The following is a 19,976-nucleotide window of genomic DNA, read 5'->3' on the forward strand; positions in this document are numbered from 1 at the left end:
TGAATTTTTGCCACAACATACTTATGAGGAATAGCATAGATGATGGTATGAGCACCGGGGTTATTCCTGGTGCTGACTGCAAGTGACATGATGTTGCTCCCAGTCAGCTGGAGATGAGATGGAGACGCTCCAACAGTTCTTGGCACAAAGAAAAATGCCAGGGGTCTGTCATCCTGTCAGAGCTTCAGACTCTGAAGTCTGTTTCAGTTGCATTTTACTGTACTGAAAAGGATGCACAGCACACTTAAAAAGCCTGCATTTATCACATGCTTAAAGAATACCGAGAATGTAACCAAGAAGCATTATTACATGACTAACATTTATTGAGTGCAATTTTGAGGGCCTCATACTTTACTTGTAATATTAGTATAGCATTTTCATTTTATGATATACTTGTACTCCAGTTCATCTCAGAGGACAATATTGTACTTTTTATCTCACTATATGTGTCTGACAGTTTTAGCCGGTAGTTACTTCAGATTACAATTATTCATACCCTTCCTGTCCAGTGACAACCACGCATCTCCCAGTGTGTTGATTTTCGATGAGAAAATTCACTTGCTTGTTATCATAAACCATTAAAAATAACCCTTGATTGGCTGCTGTTTTCTGATCTTGTGAAAAACCTACTTTTTAAAGATATGTGGTTCTCACATGACAATAATGCTACACACATATGATGCTCTTACAGCATATGATGCGGTCCTGTAGATCAAAGCATCCAACAGTATGTAAATTAATTAAAGCAGCTCAACATCTACAGCAATAAAATGCAACACACACATTAATGCAGCAGTAATATTAAACCAAAGCATCATATATAATACAACAGTGACAGGGGACATCTTATATGTTACTCACGAATTTCCCCTTTGGGGATCATTAACGGATCATCTCATCTTTACTCATTTTTTAAATACATTTTGTTGTTAATACTTAGAAACTTTTACTTAAGTAAGGCTTTGAAGGGGAGGTAAAGGATTTGAATATTTCTTGCACCACTGCTAAGTAAATACATATTTATATATTTATTTATATTGACCTAATGGTAGCTGACTCTTTAAGGCCTTCAGTTATAAGTTTGCTGTTTGCACATTGCTGTTTGATAAAAAAAAGAAAACGTTTTCAATAGCAAAGAAAAAAAATCAATATTTCCCAAACATGAAAACAAACAAAAAAAATCATATATTAGGATATATTTTTTCTCCAGGACACGTCATGATTATGAGTGTAACAGTGTGGCAACCATCTGTTGCACGTTTAGCCTTTTATATGCAACATAGATATACAAATACGCAGGACTATATGGATAAATACATCGTGGTCCTCAGTATTTCCCTCCTACAATCACTTTAAAGTGGATTGATAAGGATTGTTGGAATTCTTGAATGACAATTTGTCAAAGCCGGATCAGTCCATTTGGAAAGGTAATGTGGTGGCAGATGTAAATCAACGTTCCTCTCCACCACGAAAAAAACAACAACAAAAAAAAACCTCAAATCAAATTCTTAAAATTAAAAAAGCGACTTACAAAATGAGTCCTTTTTTTTCCAATTCCACTAAAAGCTCACGAAAGCGACCGCATCACAGCTAAAGAGCCACAGCGTATAAATCCATCGAGCAGAGTGGTACAATCAAGCCGTGCCTGGGCTGCAAGGAGGGGGGGGGCTGTATTCACTTTTTTCACGACTGAGAGAAACACAACGCCGGGGAGGGGGAAAAAAACACCGCTAAAACAACTGACAGTCTGGGTTTTATGTTTCACCAAGTGTCTGCGAAATGTCTACGAAGGCAGAGCAGTGTAAGTACGCCTGTGAGTGTGTGTGTGTGTGTGTGAGTGTGTGTGGGGTCCCCCCCCCCCCACCTCCTGTCTTGTCATGGGGTGGTTTGAAAACTGGGAATGTGATTTTTGTTTTAACCAAGAAAGCGTATGGGGGGAGCTGTCCTTGGTGATGAAACCGCGGTTGCCATGGCAGGTTGCAACACGTCCTCTCACTGCAGAGGATGGCCGGAGGGCTCAGAGCAGACAGGAAGCCACTGTATTTATATCTGTGTGCAATTGTCCGTTTCTCGGCATGTTAAGGGACTATGTCGCGGCTAGGTCGTTTTTTAATGTATTTATTTAATTATTTATTTGATTGACGTGGCTGACTGAGGTGCGTGCGAAAAGCGAGGTGTGCTGCCGGATTCAAGGTCGACCTGACAGATTTCTTCTCCGAACAATATGGTGGCATTAGATTGATCAGTAATGCGGATCGATCACGCCGTGCTCCTCTTTCCTCCGATTGTTTTTTTTTTTGAACAAGTGGAAAGCCGCCTCTGTGCTCTGATTCCCTGTGTCTCTGATTGAGCTCTGCACACTTCTAGTCTCATATTGCTCGATCAAACTATATGATAGACGTAACCTCTGGGGTCCAACTTGGTGTTTGGGGCTTCCATCTCAATTGGCTGAAAGTTGTGTGTTGGTGAGATTTTTTTTTTAGTGATCAGTACATGAATGAATTTCTGAATAATCAGGAAAAAGATCAACCAAGCTCGTTACACTTCTAATTTCAGGCAACCTGTGTATATTTTGAAGGTTTTTGGGCATCAAAATGTTTAAAAACTATACAAAAGCCGAATTTTTCGATGATGTGTGTGTGATACAGCGTGTGTAGCAGCACAGGCTTTGACCGAACAAAGCCTGCAGCTGTTATTTTTATTTTGGGGTTTGTCATTTACAGGTCAGGGAGGGAGCTAAACATTACTGCCCAAAGTCACAGAAAATGGGTCAGTGATCACCCACTCCAACTTATTTTAATCCACACTCAACCAGACAAAAATAGCCGATAACATCCAGACCTTCTGGTTCAATACAGTAAGCAGCAAACAGGGGTCGTTGCTGAAATGTCCCTCAGTATCATCTGTTAACGGATGAGTAAGCCCTCTCTCGTAGTCACCCCCTCACCGCATTTTCCCAGCTTGTCTTGGGACTTGAACCGACAACCTTTTGTTCACAAGCTTGTTTCTGTAAGCAATAGTTCACTGCCTCCTCTAGGGCTTCCTGTAACCCCACTGCTATACCAAAAAGGTCACCTGGTTAAGGCCAGAGAGCCATGAGAGCAGGGACTCTTTGTTTGACTTGAATTAATTGGAGCGTCCATGTTACATGTTACATGGTGTCTTACATGAACCGAGGAACAACAGCAGAAACACAGCTTCATGCATGTCTTTGAACTCAAATGAATTTTTTTATTAATTTTTTTTTTTTTTACCCACTATGATAGTCTCAGTAGTGTTGATTCTGTTTGTTACTCTGCTCTTTATTTTGTCTAGTTGCCTCTAAGATACGATACTTGCAAGAGTATCACAACCGTGTGCAACACAATATTTACCCTGTGCCCTCCGGAACAGACATTGCAAACACACTGAAATACTTTTCCCAAACCCTGCTCAGGTAAGTACCCTGCTCTGGAGCCAACAGGTGAAGTAACAGACTCTAGAATGTTTGATATTCGCCTCTTTCATGATCAGATAACTTACAGTAGCTTATTCTGACTCTGAAAGTGATGACAGCAGCAACATTAAAGGGCTAATATGAATTTAGTGTGTCAGAAGGAAGTTGGGAAAGTGGTCGAGTCCATCTGCCCTGCTTTGAAAGATAAAAAAGAAGATAGATACCATTGGAAAAGTTCCTATGGAGGTTTGATGTTGTGTTGAAGTAAGGATAGATGGCTTAGCGATGTTTATTGATTCAGTGACCAGCTGCTAGATGAGCGCTTCCCTGGGGCGGCCCGTCGTGTCCTTCCCAGAGAGGCCGGCAGAGAGGGCAGCTCCTCCAGCTCTGCAGTTGCAGGGTCAGTCTGCTCCCCTGGGTGCAGTGAAAGCCTGAGGAAGGAACAGCATGTTATTTCCTCCTCCAACACAGGTCAAGTAGGCAGCCATTTTGGACACATCTTATTTCACGATGTGTCTTCTCCCTTTTTTCTATTTCAAAATATGCTGTAGCGATTGGATGTCATCTGGCTTTGTTCAGTCTTCACAGAGGATAGAAATGCTGTCCTAACTTATCAGCTAATTTACAAAATGTGTGTGATTACTGGAGGCAGAACTTCAATGCCCCACTTTTATCATTATTATCAGCTTAGAGTGCAATCTATTCGAGATTGGCAGCCGGCCTCAATTCGACACTTTATGCCTCAGCCCCATAAGGATTATTCCTCTGCTGAGTGTCACTCACAGAGTATCCTGGATACACTGTCGTTGCTGAAGGGCTGTCCAGCACCACCAGTGTTTAAAACATGGCTTCTCATATATTTTTGGCACGTCGGGAGTATGACAGGGGCTGTAACTGTGGGAATCAAAGTGTGTAAACCCAAGTGACAATTTTGTCTTTGAGGGCTGGTGTCGTTTTCATGCCATTTTTAACAGTTGTTAGATATTTTCCCCTGAAGAAGCCTCATATATGCTAAGCAAATAATCCCCCTCCAACCCCCCCCTGCCATTAGAAGGGTCTGGTTTCCTCAGCTGGGACTCCAGGATTATCCATACACGTGTGCTTTCTGAAGCCCGTGGTGAAGAAAGAGAGAAAATGAAAGAGGAAGAAAGTGGGAGTTGTGAGCCTTGAAAAGCGAAGCAGACGTGTGTCATGCTACTGGAACGAAACACTGAAATAGCACAGGTCAGATGCAGAGCAGAAACTAAAGAACCATTTTTCCCCATTCTCTAACATTTAAATATATGCCTTCTTAAAGATGAGGCATAGCTGTGTCGTATGTCTGCGAGTCGAACTGAGCTCTCTGCATCAGTAAGCCACCAAACTGTAACACTTATAAGAATAACAGTCAGGAGCAGAAATCACATTTAGTGTTGTTTCATCATTATGTTAGATGTGGCTCAGTTTTGTTTCTCCCTCACACACCAGAACATTTGCTAATTTAGGAAGTGTGATTGTGCTTTTAACTGCTAGTCAATGATTTTGCACTGACAGCACAGGGTTTGACAGTCGATGTATGTCATGTGTCTGTATCAGTGCATTTCTACATGTGTTTTATGTGTCGTATATGTTTGTAGTTTTTTTGTGTTGTTTGTATGTATGTATGTCTGTATGTATGTGTGCACATATGTGTTTGTGTGTCTTTGCGTGTGTAATGTTCAATGTATGTGTGTGAGTGTGTCTGTTTATGTCTATTGTCATTGTTCAAAATAATGATGTTTTCTATATGAGGAATGGGCAGTGAAAAAGTCATACTCTGAGATACAGTCTGTTGTTGTGAGTTAGTCCTGTTTGAGTTGAAGCTGTGCAGCTTTTAACAAATGAATCTACAATGACTAAAATCTTGCAGAGTATAACTTTGAGGGGATCAGTCAGAAAATGTTCACATTCTGCTGTTGACAGTACAAACTGTTAAGCTGTAGCCTCGACAATATGTATCTAATGTTATGTTAAAAGAAAATCTTAATCAAATCCCCTTTCTCACTTGCCGAGAATGCTGTAATTCTACTTTTTGAGTGACCTTTTTGACATAAATTAAATTAAATAAGAAAAAAACAACATTTATAGTCTGGGCTCTCGTGATCAATCCCAATCATTTGCCTGATAGAACAGCTTAGCTCTTTGATAATGTGCAGTTAAAAAAAAAAAAAAAAGAGCAATGCTCTCTGGCCCCCCTTCCCCCCTCCCCTACCCTAGATGCTCCACACTCAACCCAACTAGTTTTTTCCTTTTGTTTTTCCTCCCTTAAAATTGAATATGTCCACCACCTTCCCCAGGGGACAGCAAACACAATTGTCCATCCTGCATTAGCTCACAAACATAATGCTACCAGTCATCTCCCCCCTGATACAACCTATTCCTTTGTCATTATAGTTTCTCCTCTACCGTAGATTAGTTGTTACATTTATTTTAGAAACCTGAATCCATATGCCTGTTGGATCTCATTATTTCTCCTGATGATACTGATACAGTATCATAACGTATGCATACGGACATTATTTCTCTGGTGCAATAAACATGTGCTGTGACCTAGGAACATTTGATCTAATCTCACACACATGTTTATTACTGGCTGAAGCATGTTTCAAAAGTGTCACCTCTGTATTTTCCCGAACCAATTTGGTGTCACTCCCATCCTTGACAGCCCCACTAAAGACAAGGAAATTTCTTTTTTCTTTTTTAAAATTCAACGGCTCATTGGCCTTTTCGCATGGTAGCCTCTGACCTTGCTGATTGGAAGATGGCAGCCATCGAGGGACAGTCGTTTGCACTGTGCCTTTTTGGAGAAGTATGGGGTTGCCACTGAAAACATGCCATTTTTTATATTTTTGCTCCTTGTCACCAGATACGCATGAGATGCAGTGATCATTGCAGTTTGTGCTCATGTTTTTTTTGTTTTGTTTTCCAAGTGCAAAGACAGACAAAACAAGATGATTCGAATTAAAGTCACTCTGAGCAGACAAAGCAGGGAAAAATTGCCCGTGCCTTCAGTGATACAGTCAAATAGTGAGACACTGCATCCTATGTGGGGTTTATCTGGGTTTGTTTTTTTCTATTTACGCTGTCTCTGTAGTGCCATTTCAATGTAATGTGCTGTTTTTTTGTGTCTTTGTTGTCTCTTTTTTTCCCTTGTTCCCTTCCCCTACCCTCCCTCCCCTTCCCCTCCCGCCCCGGAGCAGCATTCTGTCCCGCACAGGCAGGAAGGAGAACCAGGAAGCTTCCAATTTGGCCGTGCCCATGACCATGTGTCTTTTTCCTGTGCCATTCCCACTCACCCCATCTCTAAGACCACAAGTCAGTTCCATCAACCCTACAGTTACTCGCTCCCTCCTTTACAGCGTTCTGCGCGATGCCCCGTCAGACCGCGGGGGGCAGGGGCAGCAGAGTCGGGACGCTCAGCTCTCAGAGTACCCCTCTCTGGACTATCAGGGCCTCTATGTGACCCTCGTGACCCTGCTTGACCTGGTGCCCCTGCTGCAGCACGGTCAGCATGGTGAGTCAAGGCCCAGTGCACCACTGTTTGTCATCATCATCTCCGAGCCGTCTGGCCTCTGCATGAAGCCACTGCTGCTTTTTTGGCCTTTTTTGTAACGGGAGGAGAGAAGTCCCGCTGAGGATCTTGAGGGATGCATGGGGTGATTGGGAGCACGCTGGATCCTGTCAACTTAATCGTTCATAAGCCATTGGATACACCAGACATAGGCCTTTTCTTCTGTGTATCATACTTGACTGCATGTTTGTTACGTAAAGTGGGAGAAATGTTTTACTGATGTTGTCATGTGCAAATATGCGAGTTAAATGAAAAACACGCACAGGCAAAATGTAATGTTTTATTTTTAATTTTTAGATACGTTTAGAATACATCTGAGAATGACTTACTTCCACACTGTTTTTCACGGGCTCAAGGCTGCATCACAGTCAGTGCTCTTGTTTTTCATGAATATTTTACCACTGTTAAAAAAAGCTCAAAAGCATGAAAACTCATCTCCCTGACTAGAATGCTCTACTTTTCCTGAGGGAAATCTTTACTTCAGTGGCTTTTGAAGAAAGCTCACTGCCCTCAGCTAAAGCTCATATCCCAAGTATTCTCCTTGTTTTCACTTTTATACTGTTAAATGGCTGAAATATCATGTAACTCCTGTGGTTGCATACAGTATGTTGAATACTGTATGTACTGTTAATTGAATGAGTGTCTGTGTATCTCTCTTTGTCTTTTTTTTTTTTGCCTCTTCTCTTTCTCATCAGATCTGGGACAGTCCATATTTTATACAACAACTTGCCTCCTGCCCTTCCTCAGTGATGATATTCTCAGCACTTTGCCCTATACCATGATCTCCACTTTAGCCACATTTCCCCCTTTCCTCCACAAAGACATTATTGAGTACCTGAGCACGTCTTTCCTCCCCATGGCTATACGTGAGTATGACCTATCACAAGACAACATAATTGGTTATTTATGAAATTAAACAAGATGTTTATGCTATTAAGTCTTACCAAGTTATTAAGCATGAACATCCACCCAAAAACACTCCGAATTACACAGTCTGATGCTGCTATCTATACTGCCAATTTAAACTGCGTTTGAAAATTATCCTTTAAGTAATTATCATTCTTTCTCTTTCTCTTCCTTCCTCCTCTGTAGTGGGCTCCACTCGGAGGGAGGGGGGAGTCCCAGCCTACGTCAATCTGTCTGCCTCCTCTATGCTCATGATTGCAATGCAGTACACCTCAAATCCGGGTAAATCACAACACTGGCTGCTATGAAAACATATAACATAACACATAACACATAACACATACACATACACAAATATCAGCAACACTGTAATGTTGTGTAGTAACGACTCTCTTCTCTCTTTCATCTTTCTAGTATATCACTGTCAATTGTTGGAGTGTTTAATGAAGCACAAACAGGAAGTATGGAAGGTATTTCTCCTCTAAACACCTAACTGAATTTGTGTAAAGCACACTGGAAGATTTTCATTCCAAGTGGAGAGCTGAAGTCACGTTCCTGTCTTGCTCATTGCTCTACTAGCTTCTGTACCAGTGTGCAATCTCTCATTCAGAATTTTTTAAATCTTCATGCCAAACAAATGGTCTGCTGGTACTTGCTTCCTATTTAGTGATAAGAGAGTTATCCATTTTTTTTCTTTGTCTTCGAAAAACAAAAAAAAATTTTCCTGAAATGGCTGCCTGTTCCTTTCAATAAAAAAACAAAAAGATAGAGACCTCTATGTTTTAGGAAACACCAAATGCATATAAAACATTTTCGAATGTTCAACTTTGTGCCTTCTATTCTTTTGTATACAAATTTTGTGATTATTATTGTACTATTACAGATTACAGTCACAGTTGATGTTTATATTGTGTATAGGACCTTCTTTATGTCATATCCTATGGCCCGTCCCAAGTCAAGCCTCCAGCTGTACAGATGCTGTTTCATTACTGGCCCAACCTGAAGCCACCAGGAGCCATCAGTGAATACAGGGGGCTGCAGTACACAGGTCAGACTCTCTAAATGTCACATCTGCTGCTTCATCTGTCCTTGAATTGACTAACGGTCTGACGTATTCCCTATTTTTTCTCCTTTTCTCCTCCCCTTCTGCCAATCTTCTGTCTCTTTTCAATTTCCTGGTTCAGCGTGGAATCCCATCCACTGTCAACATATCGAGTGCCACAATGCCATCAATAAACCTGCTGTCAAGGTGACTTCAAGCTTAAAAAAATATACTCAGCAAGCTTTCAGCTTTAACTGTTTAGTGTACATCACTGTTACATTTATGATTATAGGATGCATAAAAAAGATCCATAATCTGTAAGCTTATCTTAGTTAGCAATGCCTTGTTAGTGTAAGAGGACAGATTAGCAGTGCTGTCTGCATTCAGAAACCCCTTCCCTTGAGAACTTCATATGCGATGCATGGGGATGATGATGCCCCATGCATCCCAGATTGCCTTGCTGAGTTCAACCAAGCGTATTGACGTGTTTGCTTTTGTGAACTCCTTGCTAAATAAATCAGTGTATGTCCAGGAAGCTGTGGGAATGGAGTAATGATATCAACTTCTGTGCTATTTTACAGCAGTCTCTGCTGCTGCTCTGCTCCGCTTTATCAGCTCTGCCTGCCTTTACTCAACAAAACTGACAAATAGAGAAAGAACAGAGGCATGGACAGAGGCCAGATTTCAATTACCACGAGCAGGGAGGGGGTGTGTGGGAGGGCTTAATTGGAAGCGATGACCCCACGCAGCCCTTGAGGGTAGGGTGGCATTAAGTGAGCACAGTAAATTACAGTGCACCATCTGAACATTGAGGCCATGAGCATTGAGGTTTAGCACAGGGCCAGGCACAGGTTGCAAGAGAACAGAGTACAGCATATGTGCGCAGCCATCCACACAGAGGCGTGGGGAGAGAGGTATAGGTGTCACATGATTGTGATACATGACCCTTAGAGAGTGCTATCTAAGATGGACAAATGGACAAATGTGAGCCACAGAAAATGAAGTGTGACTTTGGGACTGTAAGAAATTTTTTCAAGAGGAAAGTACTTCAAAACAGGGGAGGGTTAAGTATTTTTTTCTTCATGCAAAACTCTTTGGCAAGCAAAAATAAATAATGGCAGGAATATTTGTGGATGTATCATTTTTGTTAAGCAGTATATTCACAATTTAAATACCATACCCGTATTCTAACTGCTATCTGTCTTCCTTTGCAGATGTGTATAGATCCTACCCTTTCTGTTGCCCTGGGAGACAAGCCACCTCCTCTTTATATATGCGAGGAGTGCAGCCAGAGGATAGCAGGGTATGCATCTGTTTCACCTTTTTTTCTCCATCCCCCCCCCCCCCCCCCCTTCATTTCAAACATGCATCACCTCCTGCCTGCCTCATTATTCCTCACTTTAACCCAGGGGAAATACATCGCCATGGTTACGTAATTCCCTTGCGCTGATAATGAGATCATCATCACAAAAGCACACAGCCGATTGTTTCTCTTTTCTTCACTGTGTGGCATGTTGTAATTGCATGGCTCTGCAGTTTTGTACTTTCTTTGCTATTGAGAGTCGATCATTTTCTGCTCTGTTGGAAAGTTGAAACTGATGGTTATGTGCTAGGTGGGATTGTATATGGGCTCTCAGGAGTGGGTTGTCTGTAAATCAAGCATTGTTTATACATTTCTTTGACCTTTTCAGAGACCACGCTGAATGGCTTGTTGATGTACTCCTGCCCCAAGGTGAGGGTTCACAAAAAAAAAGTTGTCAGTCTGTCCGGCTCCATACGGATGAAGATGCGTGGATATAATAAGTTAGATAACTACACCATTCCAACCACATCAACACCAGAGAGTGTTGCTACAGTATAAAGAAAGATTTTAGCGCAATAATAAGATGCAGAGGTTAGTGTAAGTATACGTATTGGCAGCGATTATGTGCATACTTTATTATTGTAGGTCATCTGAGGGTACACTTAAAAAAGTTTTTCCCCATAATATAATAAAAACAATGTATATATGATTCTTGTTCTTCGAGGGTTAGGCAGGGGATTAAGCCATTATTGTCCAATGATACCATTTTTAAAAGCTACTTCTGTTGTCTACAAGTTGAACATTATTATTACTTTCTCTTTACAGCAGAGATATCAGCCATTTGTCAAAAGAAGGTAAGATATTTGTACTGTAACACGAACATTAATGTTGCTGCCTATTCTCTCACTTGCTCCTATTCATTGTGATGCATCCCATTGCAACATATTACCAAATATTAGCAAAATAAATAAGCTTTTTGAAGAATAATCAACCTCACAACTTTTTCTGAATAATGAATAATGGCCTTAATTGTCTCATACAAAACACAAATCGATGCATTTTTTCACTGAGATCAGAAACAAATTGCACCTGTTATATCATGAAAGCCTTTTTTACCTGTGATCCATAGCAAGGTCATTTATTTATGAACCAGAAATGTTTTCTCCATTTGCTGGAGCAGCTCAGTAAAGGCCAAATCATTTCAAATGAAACTGCTGGGGCGTGATGTTTGTTCGCTGTTGTTGAACGCTCTGCTGAGGGCAAGTGCTCCCTGCTGGTTTCCAGGGAGGCACCAGGAAAACAGAGTGTGAGATGATCTCAGGTATTCTGAGCAGGTATTGTCAGGGGAAACAGCTGGCGTCTCATCCTGGTTTGTCCAGCAGTTTTCATTTCAGAGAGCCCTTTAAACTCCCACCTGCCACCACCAGCTGTGTCATCATTAACTGAGATATTACTCTTCATCTGAGAATAACTATAGATACACTCTGATACCCAAGATAGCACAACAACAACAACAACATCAGTAATGTCAGGATAGTGTTTTTTTTTTTTTGTTGCTACGGAAAGCTGGATGGGTGAACAAGAGAACTCACCATCAGAGGACAGATATGTTAATTTGATAGGGAGCACTGCATCCCTCTAATGGCACAAGATTAGAGGCTGATCAGATTAGGATGGCTCTCTTGTCTCTTGCCATGCTTTTTATTTTTAGAAACCTGAGACACCGCTGGGGCACATAAAGACTTTTCTATTACTGCAGATGTAGACAGATCAACATCTTTGAGCAAATGCATATCAGGGAGGGTGATATTCATTGTCGGAGCAGTGAGTTGCATTTGAGGACTGGAAATATGTTTATTTCTAGAGGCTTGTCATAAAACATTATTGGTTGATTTGCTGTGATTGTAACATGTTTGTTTTGTTGCCTAGAACCCAGAGTAAAAATAAACTGATCACTCCTACTTTCTCTTCCTCCTCTTCCTCCTTCTTTCCCATGGTTTGGCTTTGTAGAACTGTAGCTCTCATGTTAGAAGGGCCGTGGTCACCTGCTTCTCTGCCGGCTGCTGTGGGCGCCATGGCAACCGGCCGGTCCGCTACTGCAAGCGTTGCCATGTCAACCACCACAGCAGTGAGGTGGGGGCTGCGGCGGAGACCCATCTGTACCAGACCTCGCCCCCTCCCATCAACACCAGAGAGTGCGGAGCAGAGGAGCTAGTGTGCACTGTGGAAGCTGTTATAAGGTACATGACACAGCCACAGTTACAGGGCATGTGGCTGAAATGGTGTGTTTTTAGATGGGTTTATGGACAGCAGTACTGCATAAAATTAGATTATTAATGTACATGCTGTGTCAGATCTGTGTTTCCGTTCACTGCCTGCTCTTTCTCTGCTAATATGTTTCTCTTATGCTTTCTCTCCCTCTGTAAATGCTCTGTCATCCCACTCATCCTCCCCGTATTCGTGCAGCCTTCTCAAGGAGGCAGAAATACATGCAGAACAGCGTGAGTTTGAGCTGAACAGGCGTCGTCAGATGGGCCTCTCTGCCTCTCACCACTCTCTGGACAACATTGAGTTTGACAACAAGGAGGATGACCAGCATGACCAGCGGCTCCTCAGTCAGTTTGGCATCTGGTTTTTGGTATGTAATCACAGGCTTCTCCCATGTCTGTCGATAACAAGGACTTGTTGAGATAAGGATGTGTACAGTACACGGCCTCTTATCACTACCTTGCTGAATTCACAGACACATGACTGATTAGTTGTCTCGTCTGACCTTTGCTCACACCTGCAGGTGAGCCTGTGCACACCCAATGAGAACACGCCCACAGAGAGTCTGGCTCGGCTGGTCAGCATGGTCTTCCAGTGGTTTCATTCCACAGCCTACATGATGGATGATGAGGTTGGAAGCCTGGTGGAGAAACTGAAGCCTCAGTTTGTCACAAAGTGGCTGAAGACAGTGTGTGAAGTGCGATTTGACGTCATGGTCATGTGTCTGCTGCCCAAGCCAGTTGAGTTTGCTAGGGTAAGGTTACCTAAACATAAAGTATGCAGTTAAGAAGTAATGGAGGTTTTATGAGGGCTGATACTGGATGTGGATGGAGTGGGAAAAGGTTATAAGTCTATTCATAAAGCACACCTAATATGATCCAAACCTTTGAATGGAAAATATTAAATCAGCATGTCACTAAGGGTTGAGTTCTATTAAAATCATAGAAGTCAGGTCAACATGTGCACTCTTCTTCTAAGCCCCCCATGCACACTTTTCCCCAGGTGGGAGGATACTGGGATAAGTCATGCAGTACGGTGACCCAGCTGAAAGAGGGCCTGAACCGGATCCTGTGTCTGATACCTTATAATGTCATCAGTCAACCCCTGTGGGAGTGCTTCATGCCTGAGTGGTTGGAGGCCATCCGCACCGAGGTGCCCGACCACCAGCTCAAAGAATTCCGGGAAGTGCTCAGGTACATCAACCACCTTCAGAGGGTTTGCATATCATGGTTAGAGTTAGAGACATTTGTTATTGCACATAAGCAGGGGTGAGGAGTTACTGTAGCTGTCCTCATTCTGATATGAATGGTGACGCTTTATTATTGGTGTTGTACATAAAACTGGCATGACACTGTCATGGCCATGACATGACACCCTTCATGAACATGAAGGAACGTTTACGAATGTTAGTATTAAGCAATTAACCCTCAGTGGACCCCATTAAAAATGACACAATTGACCAAAAGACACTTAATGACAACTGTCATAAACATCCATAAATTCATTCAAGTTCATGACAGGTGCCATGTCATGGTTGTGAAGGTGTCAGGTCAGTCTTATACACACTCTTTCAGATGAAGTGATACCAAATTAACAGATAAATATGTGTCTTTGATTTATGAAATGACATGACATTTCCAGTGCAGCTACTGATAGCAGATAAGTGTTTTTAGCAGTCTAAACATTAAAGATACATGACGTTTTGGTGTAAAGGGTCTCCAAAAATACTAACCACTGAGATTCACCAGCCCCTGCAGAGAGTATATTTACTTTGAACATTTCAGTCTCAATATTCTGTAATGCATGATGCTAGCTTTTGCAGCACAAAACAGTCTCAAAGAGGTGGATGCATTCTTGACTAAGAGAATATGTATCATTAGTGAAAATCTAAGCAAATGTAGTGGCCAGTTTCACATTTTGGGAAACAGTTTTTTTTATACCTAGAGGATTGATGTCTGTTTGCTTGAACGAGGAGAACACAGAGTAACAGCTGAGAGCAGGGGGAGACAGGTCAGTAATTAAGAGATGGATCCTGTTTGGTGAAGCTATGCACAACTGATGTTAAAACCTCAGCTGTGGAGCTTCCACTACGACTCCACAGTCTACTAAACCTACCCAATTCTTTTCTGCATAAATGGTTCAGCACTTTGTTTTATTTTTACATTCTGCTTGTCTACTGATTAAAGTACAAGGTGTTAATTAGTGAGGTGTTGACTATGTGTTATAGAAAGCCCAGCTAACTGTTTCCCTTGCTTCTAGTCTTTGTGCTAAGGTGAGCTCATTGCCCCCTGGCTCATACTTATTCTGGTATCATTCTTCTCTTCTTACTCTTGGTAGGAAAGCATAAGTGTATTTCCCAAAATGGTGAACTATTCCTTTAACCAGACCCAACCTGTATCAGGTAATCACAGCACAATTCTGTGGCCTTGGCTACCCATTTTAGAAGAAACTCCACAATTAAAGCGTTCCTCTCTTGTGGTTTGTTATCGTGTTGCTGTTGTTAGTGTCTTCCACCTATGAGTCATCGCAGAAAATGTGGCATGAATTAAAATCACAAGCCGAAAAAGAGACAGAGCAAACTCATCGTATGGACAAAAAACCCCCCAAAACTGCGGCATATAACACTGACTGAACTGGCTATATAACAGTATCCAAGAAATATAATATCGTGTTGTGGTTTCTTCTTGCAGCAAGATGTTTGATATCGAGCTGTGCCCCCTGCCTTTCTCCATGGAAGAAATGTTTGGCTTCATCAGCTGCAGGTTCTCCGGCTACCCAGCGTCTGTGCAAGAGCAGGCTCTGTTGTGGCTGCATGTAAGCCCTCACACACACACGCGCAAATACATGCTGTCTTGTGTCCAGTTCACATCCTGCGGTTCTGTCCACAGTGAGTGTGAATTGAACAGGTTGTCATAGAATGTGAGAGTCTGGGCAGGGGCCCTGCTGAATATGGATCTGGGTCACAGAGTGAGACTGAGAGAGATAGGAGGGATTTTGCCTTTCATCCCATATGCACTCACAGCTTGCTGCCCTGTATACATGGATCAATTTCAAGTTTTCTGTCACAACTATAATCAAGAGATTGCATTAATTTACCCCTCATTAAATAGGTCACATTCAAATGAGACAGAGAAGGGGTGCACTGGAGCATTTTGGACATGTGGTACGTTCATGTTGTGTGGTGATAAAAACATTTATACTGTTATCACTTATATAGTTTTAAAGCCCAGCAGGCAGCAGGCTTCACTACTTTTTGCTCAGAAGAAAATGATTCCTGATGAAAAACAGTCAGGTCTGTGCATCAGTCTGAATAAACCTGTTGAAATTATCTAATACTATTTTCCAGTGCTTTGAGCAGCTTGGACAAAATTCCATTCACCTCTTGTGTATTTGGAGGATGGCACATCTTTTTGCATGAGAAATAAAAAAAACAAATTATGTGCGTGGTGGGTAGGTGGATCCGTTAAATGTTTGTGTGTTCTGCTTGGACCTAGGTGCTGTCAGAGCTGGACATAGTGGTGCCCCTTCAGCTGTTGATTGGGATGTTCTCCGATGGCGTTAACTCTTTGAAGGAGCTGGCCAATCAGAGGAAGGCACGTGCCTCCGATCTGTCTGGCAACACTGGGGCTCGCAGGGTGAGAGAAACAGCAATACACAAAAAATAGATACGATGTTCTATATTCCACAAAAATATGTTTCACTCCACCTGACTAGTTGTTATTTTATCTCCAGGAGACTTTTTCGGGATATTTTGAGACCTAACAGATGCCAGATTTGGTTTAGGAAGTGCACATTTCCCCTCTTCTTGGTTTCTATTTTCTACCATTCATTGGGATGTACTGTATGTTGCCATGGTAACTGCCAACGTCTAAATATAGCTCTCTTAAGGGAATTATTTGAAGTTGACTATGATGTAGATTCATCATTGAAATTTATAGTTAGGCATTTCGGCAATCGTGTGTCATTATAACCGGCAGTAACAGGGAGAACAATAAACGTCAAAAGACTGTTAGAGGCTTTGAAGTGAAACATCTATTTTACTTAACATGACGATGCGTTCTTTGCTTGTAGGTGAGTGTGGTGTCAGACCCTGGACGCCGCGGACAGCATAACACCCTCAGTCCATTCCCCAGCCCCTTCAGGAGCCCATTTCGCAGCCCCCTGCGCTGCAGCCCTTTTAAAAACCTTGGTCATGCCACTGGCCACTGTGCTCTGGATCTGGACTGTGACGATGATGACATGAACCTTGGCTGCTTCATCCTCATGTTTGACCTCATCCTAAAACAGGTGACCACACCTTCCTGATGAACAGCTGCTAAAATTACAATAATCATATTCTTAACACAACTGAGGATCTCTTTCTGATGCTCAGTGGTGAAACTAATCCTAAGGTATTCTCACCGGGACTTCTTTTTATTTCTGTTAAAACATCTTAATACAAACATAAAATATCTTAATACAAACTGTCATAGCGTACTATTATACATATTCCAAGAGGTTAGGCTCACTTAGATTATAGTTTTACACGACATGCAACACAATTTACAGACAATTATTCATTTTGCTCATTCATATAGAGAAGAATGACACACAGTGCAATGACAGCAATGCACACAGGTGGGATATTGAGATTTGAGCACCTTGTTCCTCTTTTTGTTCCCCTGTTTTTACTGTTGTCTCCGCTGCTGTCCCAGATGGAACTTCAGGATGACGGTGTGATGCTGGGTCTAGACAGCAGCCTGGGGAAAGATATCGTGGGCATCATCAACAACGTCTTTCAGGCCCCGTGGGGGGGCTCACACACCTGTCAGAAGGATGAGAAGGCCCTGGAGTGCAGCCTGTGCCAATCCAGCATCCTGTGCTACCAGCTGGGCTGTGAGCTCCTGGAGAGGCTGACCCCCCGGGAAGAGATTCGCCTTGTGGTGAGACACGCAGCATGAATGTTTATGCACCAAATATAAATGAACCATGTGCATTAAACAGACATGGCTTTGAAATGGATGCCATGTAGCCGCCATGTCCCAAATCACAATGCTGAAAACAACACCATGTGCCTGGCTGAGCTAATGTTGTAGAAAACAAAAAGCATAAAACGTGTTCAGGAATTTGTTATTTGTCAACATATAAATACATCTTAAATTATCTTATGAATGACATTGACGAATACAATACTCAGATGAACTGATTTTATTTATTTAGTTTTTGTTATTCTTTATTAATCCCAAACTGGGATTACTTCTTCTACTTCTTATATTACTTCTGTGCATTTAACCCATCACTGATTGAAACACACATATGCAACATGCGGTGAAGGAGCAATGGGCAGTGGGCTGCCACAGGCGGGGAGGTTAAGTGCTTTGCTAATGGGGGAGGGGGGCAGAAAGCATTACTAATCACTCCACCACACCCAAATTTTTCTTGCCAGTCCGTGGTGGAATTGAATTGGCGACCCTCTGGTCACAAGCCGCTTCTCAAACCTCTAGGCCACAGCTGCCCCGATTACTGATGAAACATAAGAGATGTTTTGACAGTGTTGGGTTTCTTTTGCAGGAACCTACGGATAGTTTGGAGGAAACGTTGCTCTTGTCTCAGCAAGATTTCTCCCTTGGGCCAGAGACTGGAAGTGAGGAAGGAGACAATCCAAGTGGGACGCACACTGACAACCCCATTAACCACTCTCCTGATAACGCACGTGTGTGTCAGTTCTGTGTTTTTCAAATAACAATTGTACATACCCGTTTCAACCTAAGCAACAACACAGTAATAATCTTTAAAAGGAATACTTAAAAGAAATATCTTTATTTCTTTTAGTTTAGTAAACTTTACTACTTACTGGTTGTTCATTGTAGCTTCGTATTTAAAGGAAAAGTGCGACATTTTATTTGCTTTTGTTGTCAAGAGATAGATGAGAGGATTGATACGACTCTGTCTGTACGGTAAATATGAAGCCATCGCTAATCATCAGTTAGCTTAACTTAACGTAAATGCAGTAAATATGAGGAAACAAGTAGCCTGACTGTGTCCATACCAGCACCATTAAGAACTGTTACTGAAGCATAAACAGCAACATTTTACAGGGGTTTAAATACTTGATTTTGCCAAAACTAGCTGTTATGTTAAGCAAGGCTAAGTTGCAACTTGTTCCAGCTATACATTTACTGCACTAGTATCAGTTTAGGAGTCCATATTCATAATTCAAGCATATCTTCTCTGTTATAATGCAGGGTAACTGGACAGTTGAGTTTTTTTTTTTAACTCTACACTCTCCTTCCTTCCAGCCATGAAGAATAACTCAGATACGAGGTTCTCCTACCAGCAGCTCCCTGTGTCTCTGAAGCTCATATACACCATTCTGCAGGTACTAGTTCTGAATAATTAACATTAAAACCGAGGCACAAACAAACCGTAGGCATTCAAGAAAGTTTTCTGTGATATATTCGACTGTGCATGTGCTACACCCTGAGTCACGCATCCCCTGTATATTCAGGAAATGTCCAAGTTTGAGGAGCCTGACATCCTGTTCAACATGTTGAACTGTCTGAAGATCCTGTGTCTCCATGGAGAGTGTTTGTACCTCGCACGCAAGGATCACCCCCAGTTTCTAGCCTACATTCAGGAAAAGATGCTCATCCCGAGGTGTGTACTTAGTCATCATTTTTATACAATCGTTTTTAATCGTATTTAATCTACTCCTTGATGGCAATTTGTGTGGGTGTGTGTCTAATTTGGTGTTTGTGGTTTCAGTCTGTGGTCCATGTTGAAGTCAGAGTTTTGCCAGCTGGCCTCCCTGGCTGTGCCTCAGCTTCTCCACGCCCTCTCCCTGTCGCATGGGGCAGACATCTTCTGGAACCTCATCAACTCAAACTTCAACAGCAAAGACTGGAAAATACGATTCGAAGCAGGTGAGAGACAGACAGGCTTACGGCATGACGTGTAATGTGCATCTGCATTTGCGCATCAAGTTGAACACAGTGTACATCATCATGTGCAGGTATAAACACCTAATTATTTATTATTACATGGTTAACCTGTGGTCAATGAGTTTTTGTTTTTTATTTCAATGACGTGTTTTGCAAGCAAAGTGGATGTGGTTGGGCATTAATAAACCATCAGTAATGGACCACCAGTCTGCTGATATAATATGCTATGTGAACCGCTGCCTACCCACAGCTCCCACTTCTGTTGTCATGGTTACCCTGTGGCTCAAACAGGCTGCAAAGAGGAATTGTGGGATTAATAAGGTTTGCCTTGCCTTGTGATTGGCAGGGAGATGCTGTATGACCTTGAGACAGAGGCAGAGGACAGGTCCTCCAACTCACTGTATGAATAGAGGGCAACAGGAGTACAGTTGAATTTACAGTAGCCCAACATACAGTAGATTATTCTACAAATGCTTGACATTATTAGTCTATTGTATTTATAAATATACTAG

The 19,976-nt window shown here is 42.0% G+C and overlaps 1 protein-coding gene across 5 annotated transcripts in view; it reads left to right on the forward strand.

The window, feature by feature from the left end:
• Positions 1-1,636: 1,636 nt before the first annotated feature.
• Positions 1,637-19,976, forward strand: part of LOC124072282 (protein unc-79 homolog) — a 33,045-nt gene continuing 14,705 nt past the window's right edge. For 4 of the 5 annotated variants that reach the window (XM_046413560.1, XM_046413564.1, XM_046413562.1 and 1 more), the window contains exons 1-23: positions 1,637-1,801; positions 3,316-3,436; positions 6,655-6,968; positions 7,721-7,891; positions 8,118-8,213; positions 8,346-8,401; positions 8,850-8,979; positions 9,116-9,180; positions 10,188-10,276; positions 10,665-10,705; positions 11,102-11,130; positions 12,287-12,516; positions 12,743-12,914; positions 13,068-13,298; positions 13,547-13,737; positions 15,235-15,358; positions 16,039-16,179; positions 16,616-16,831; positions 17,239-17,466; positions 18,095-18,236; positions 18,823-18,902; positions 19,032-19,180; positions 19,289-19,446. In XM_046413560.1, coding sequence (XP_046269516.1) covers positions 1,780-1,801; positions 3,316-3,436; positions 6,655-6,968; positions 7,721-7,891; positions 8,118-8,213; positions 8,346-8,401; positions 8,850-8,979; positions 9,116-9,180; positions 10,188-10,276; positions 10,665-10,705; positions 11,102-11,130; positions 12,287-12,516; positions 12,743-12,914; positions 13,068-13,298; positions 13,547-13,737; positions 15,235-15,358; positions 16,039-16,179; positions 16,616-16,831; positions 17,239-17,466; positions 18,095-18,236; positions 18,823-18,902; positions 19,032-19,180; positions 19,289-19,446 — 3,196 coding nt within the window. In that variant the 5' untranslated portion in view covers positions 1,637-1,779. The remainder of the gene's footprint in view (positions 1,802-3,315; positions 3,437-6,654; positions 6,969-7,720; positions 7,892-8,117; positions 8,214-8,345; positions 8,402-8,849; positions 8,980-9,115; positions 9,181-10,187; positions 10,277-10,664; positions 10,706-11,101; positions 11,131-12,286; positions 12,517-12,742; positions 12,915-13,067; positions 13,299-13,546; positions 13,738-15,234; positions 15,359-16,038; positions 16,180-16,615; positions 16,832-17,238; positions 17,467-18,094; positions 18,237-18,822; positions 18,903-19,031; positions 19,181-19,288; positions 19,447-19,976) is intronic. The other variant, XM_046413561.1, reaches the window with a different exon arrangement.

This window comes from Scatophagus argus, chromosome 15 (genome assembly GCF_020382885.2).
Source record: "Scatophagus argus isolate fScaArg1 chromosome 15, fScaArg1.pri, whole genome shotgun sequence".
Lineage (NCBI taxonomy): Eukaryota > Metazoa > Chordata > Actinopteri > Scatophagidae > Scatophagus > Scatophagus argus.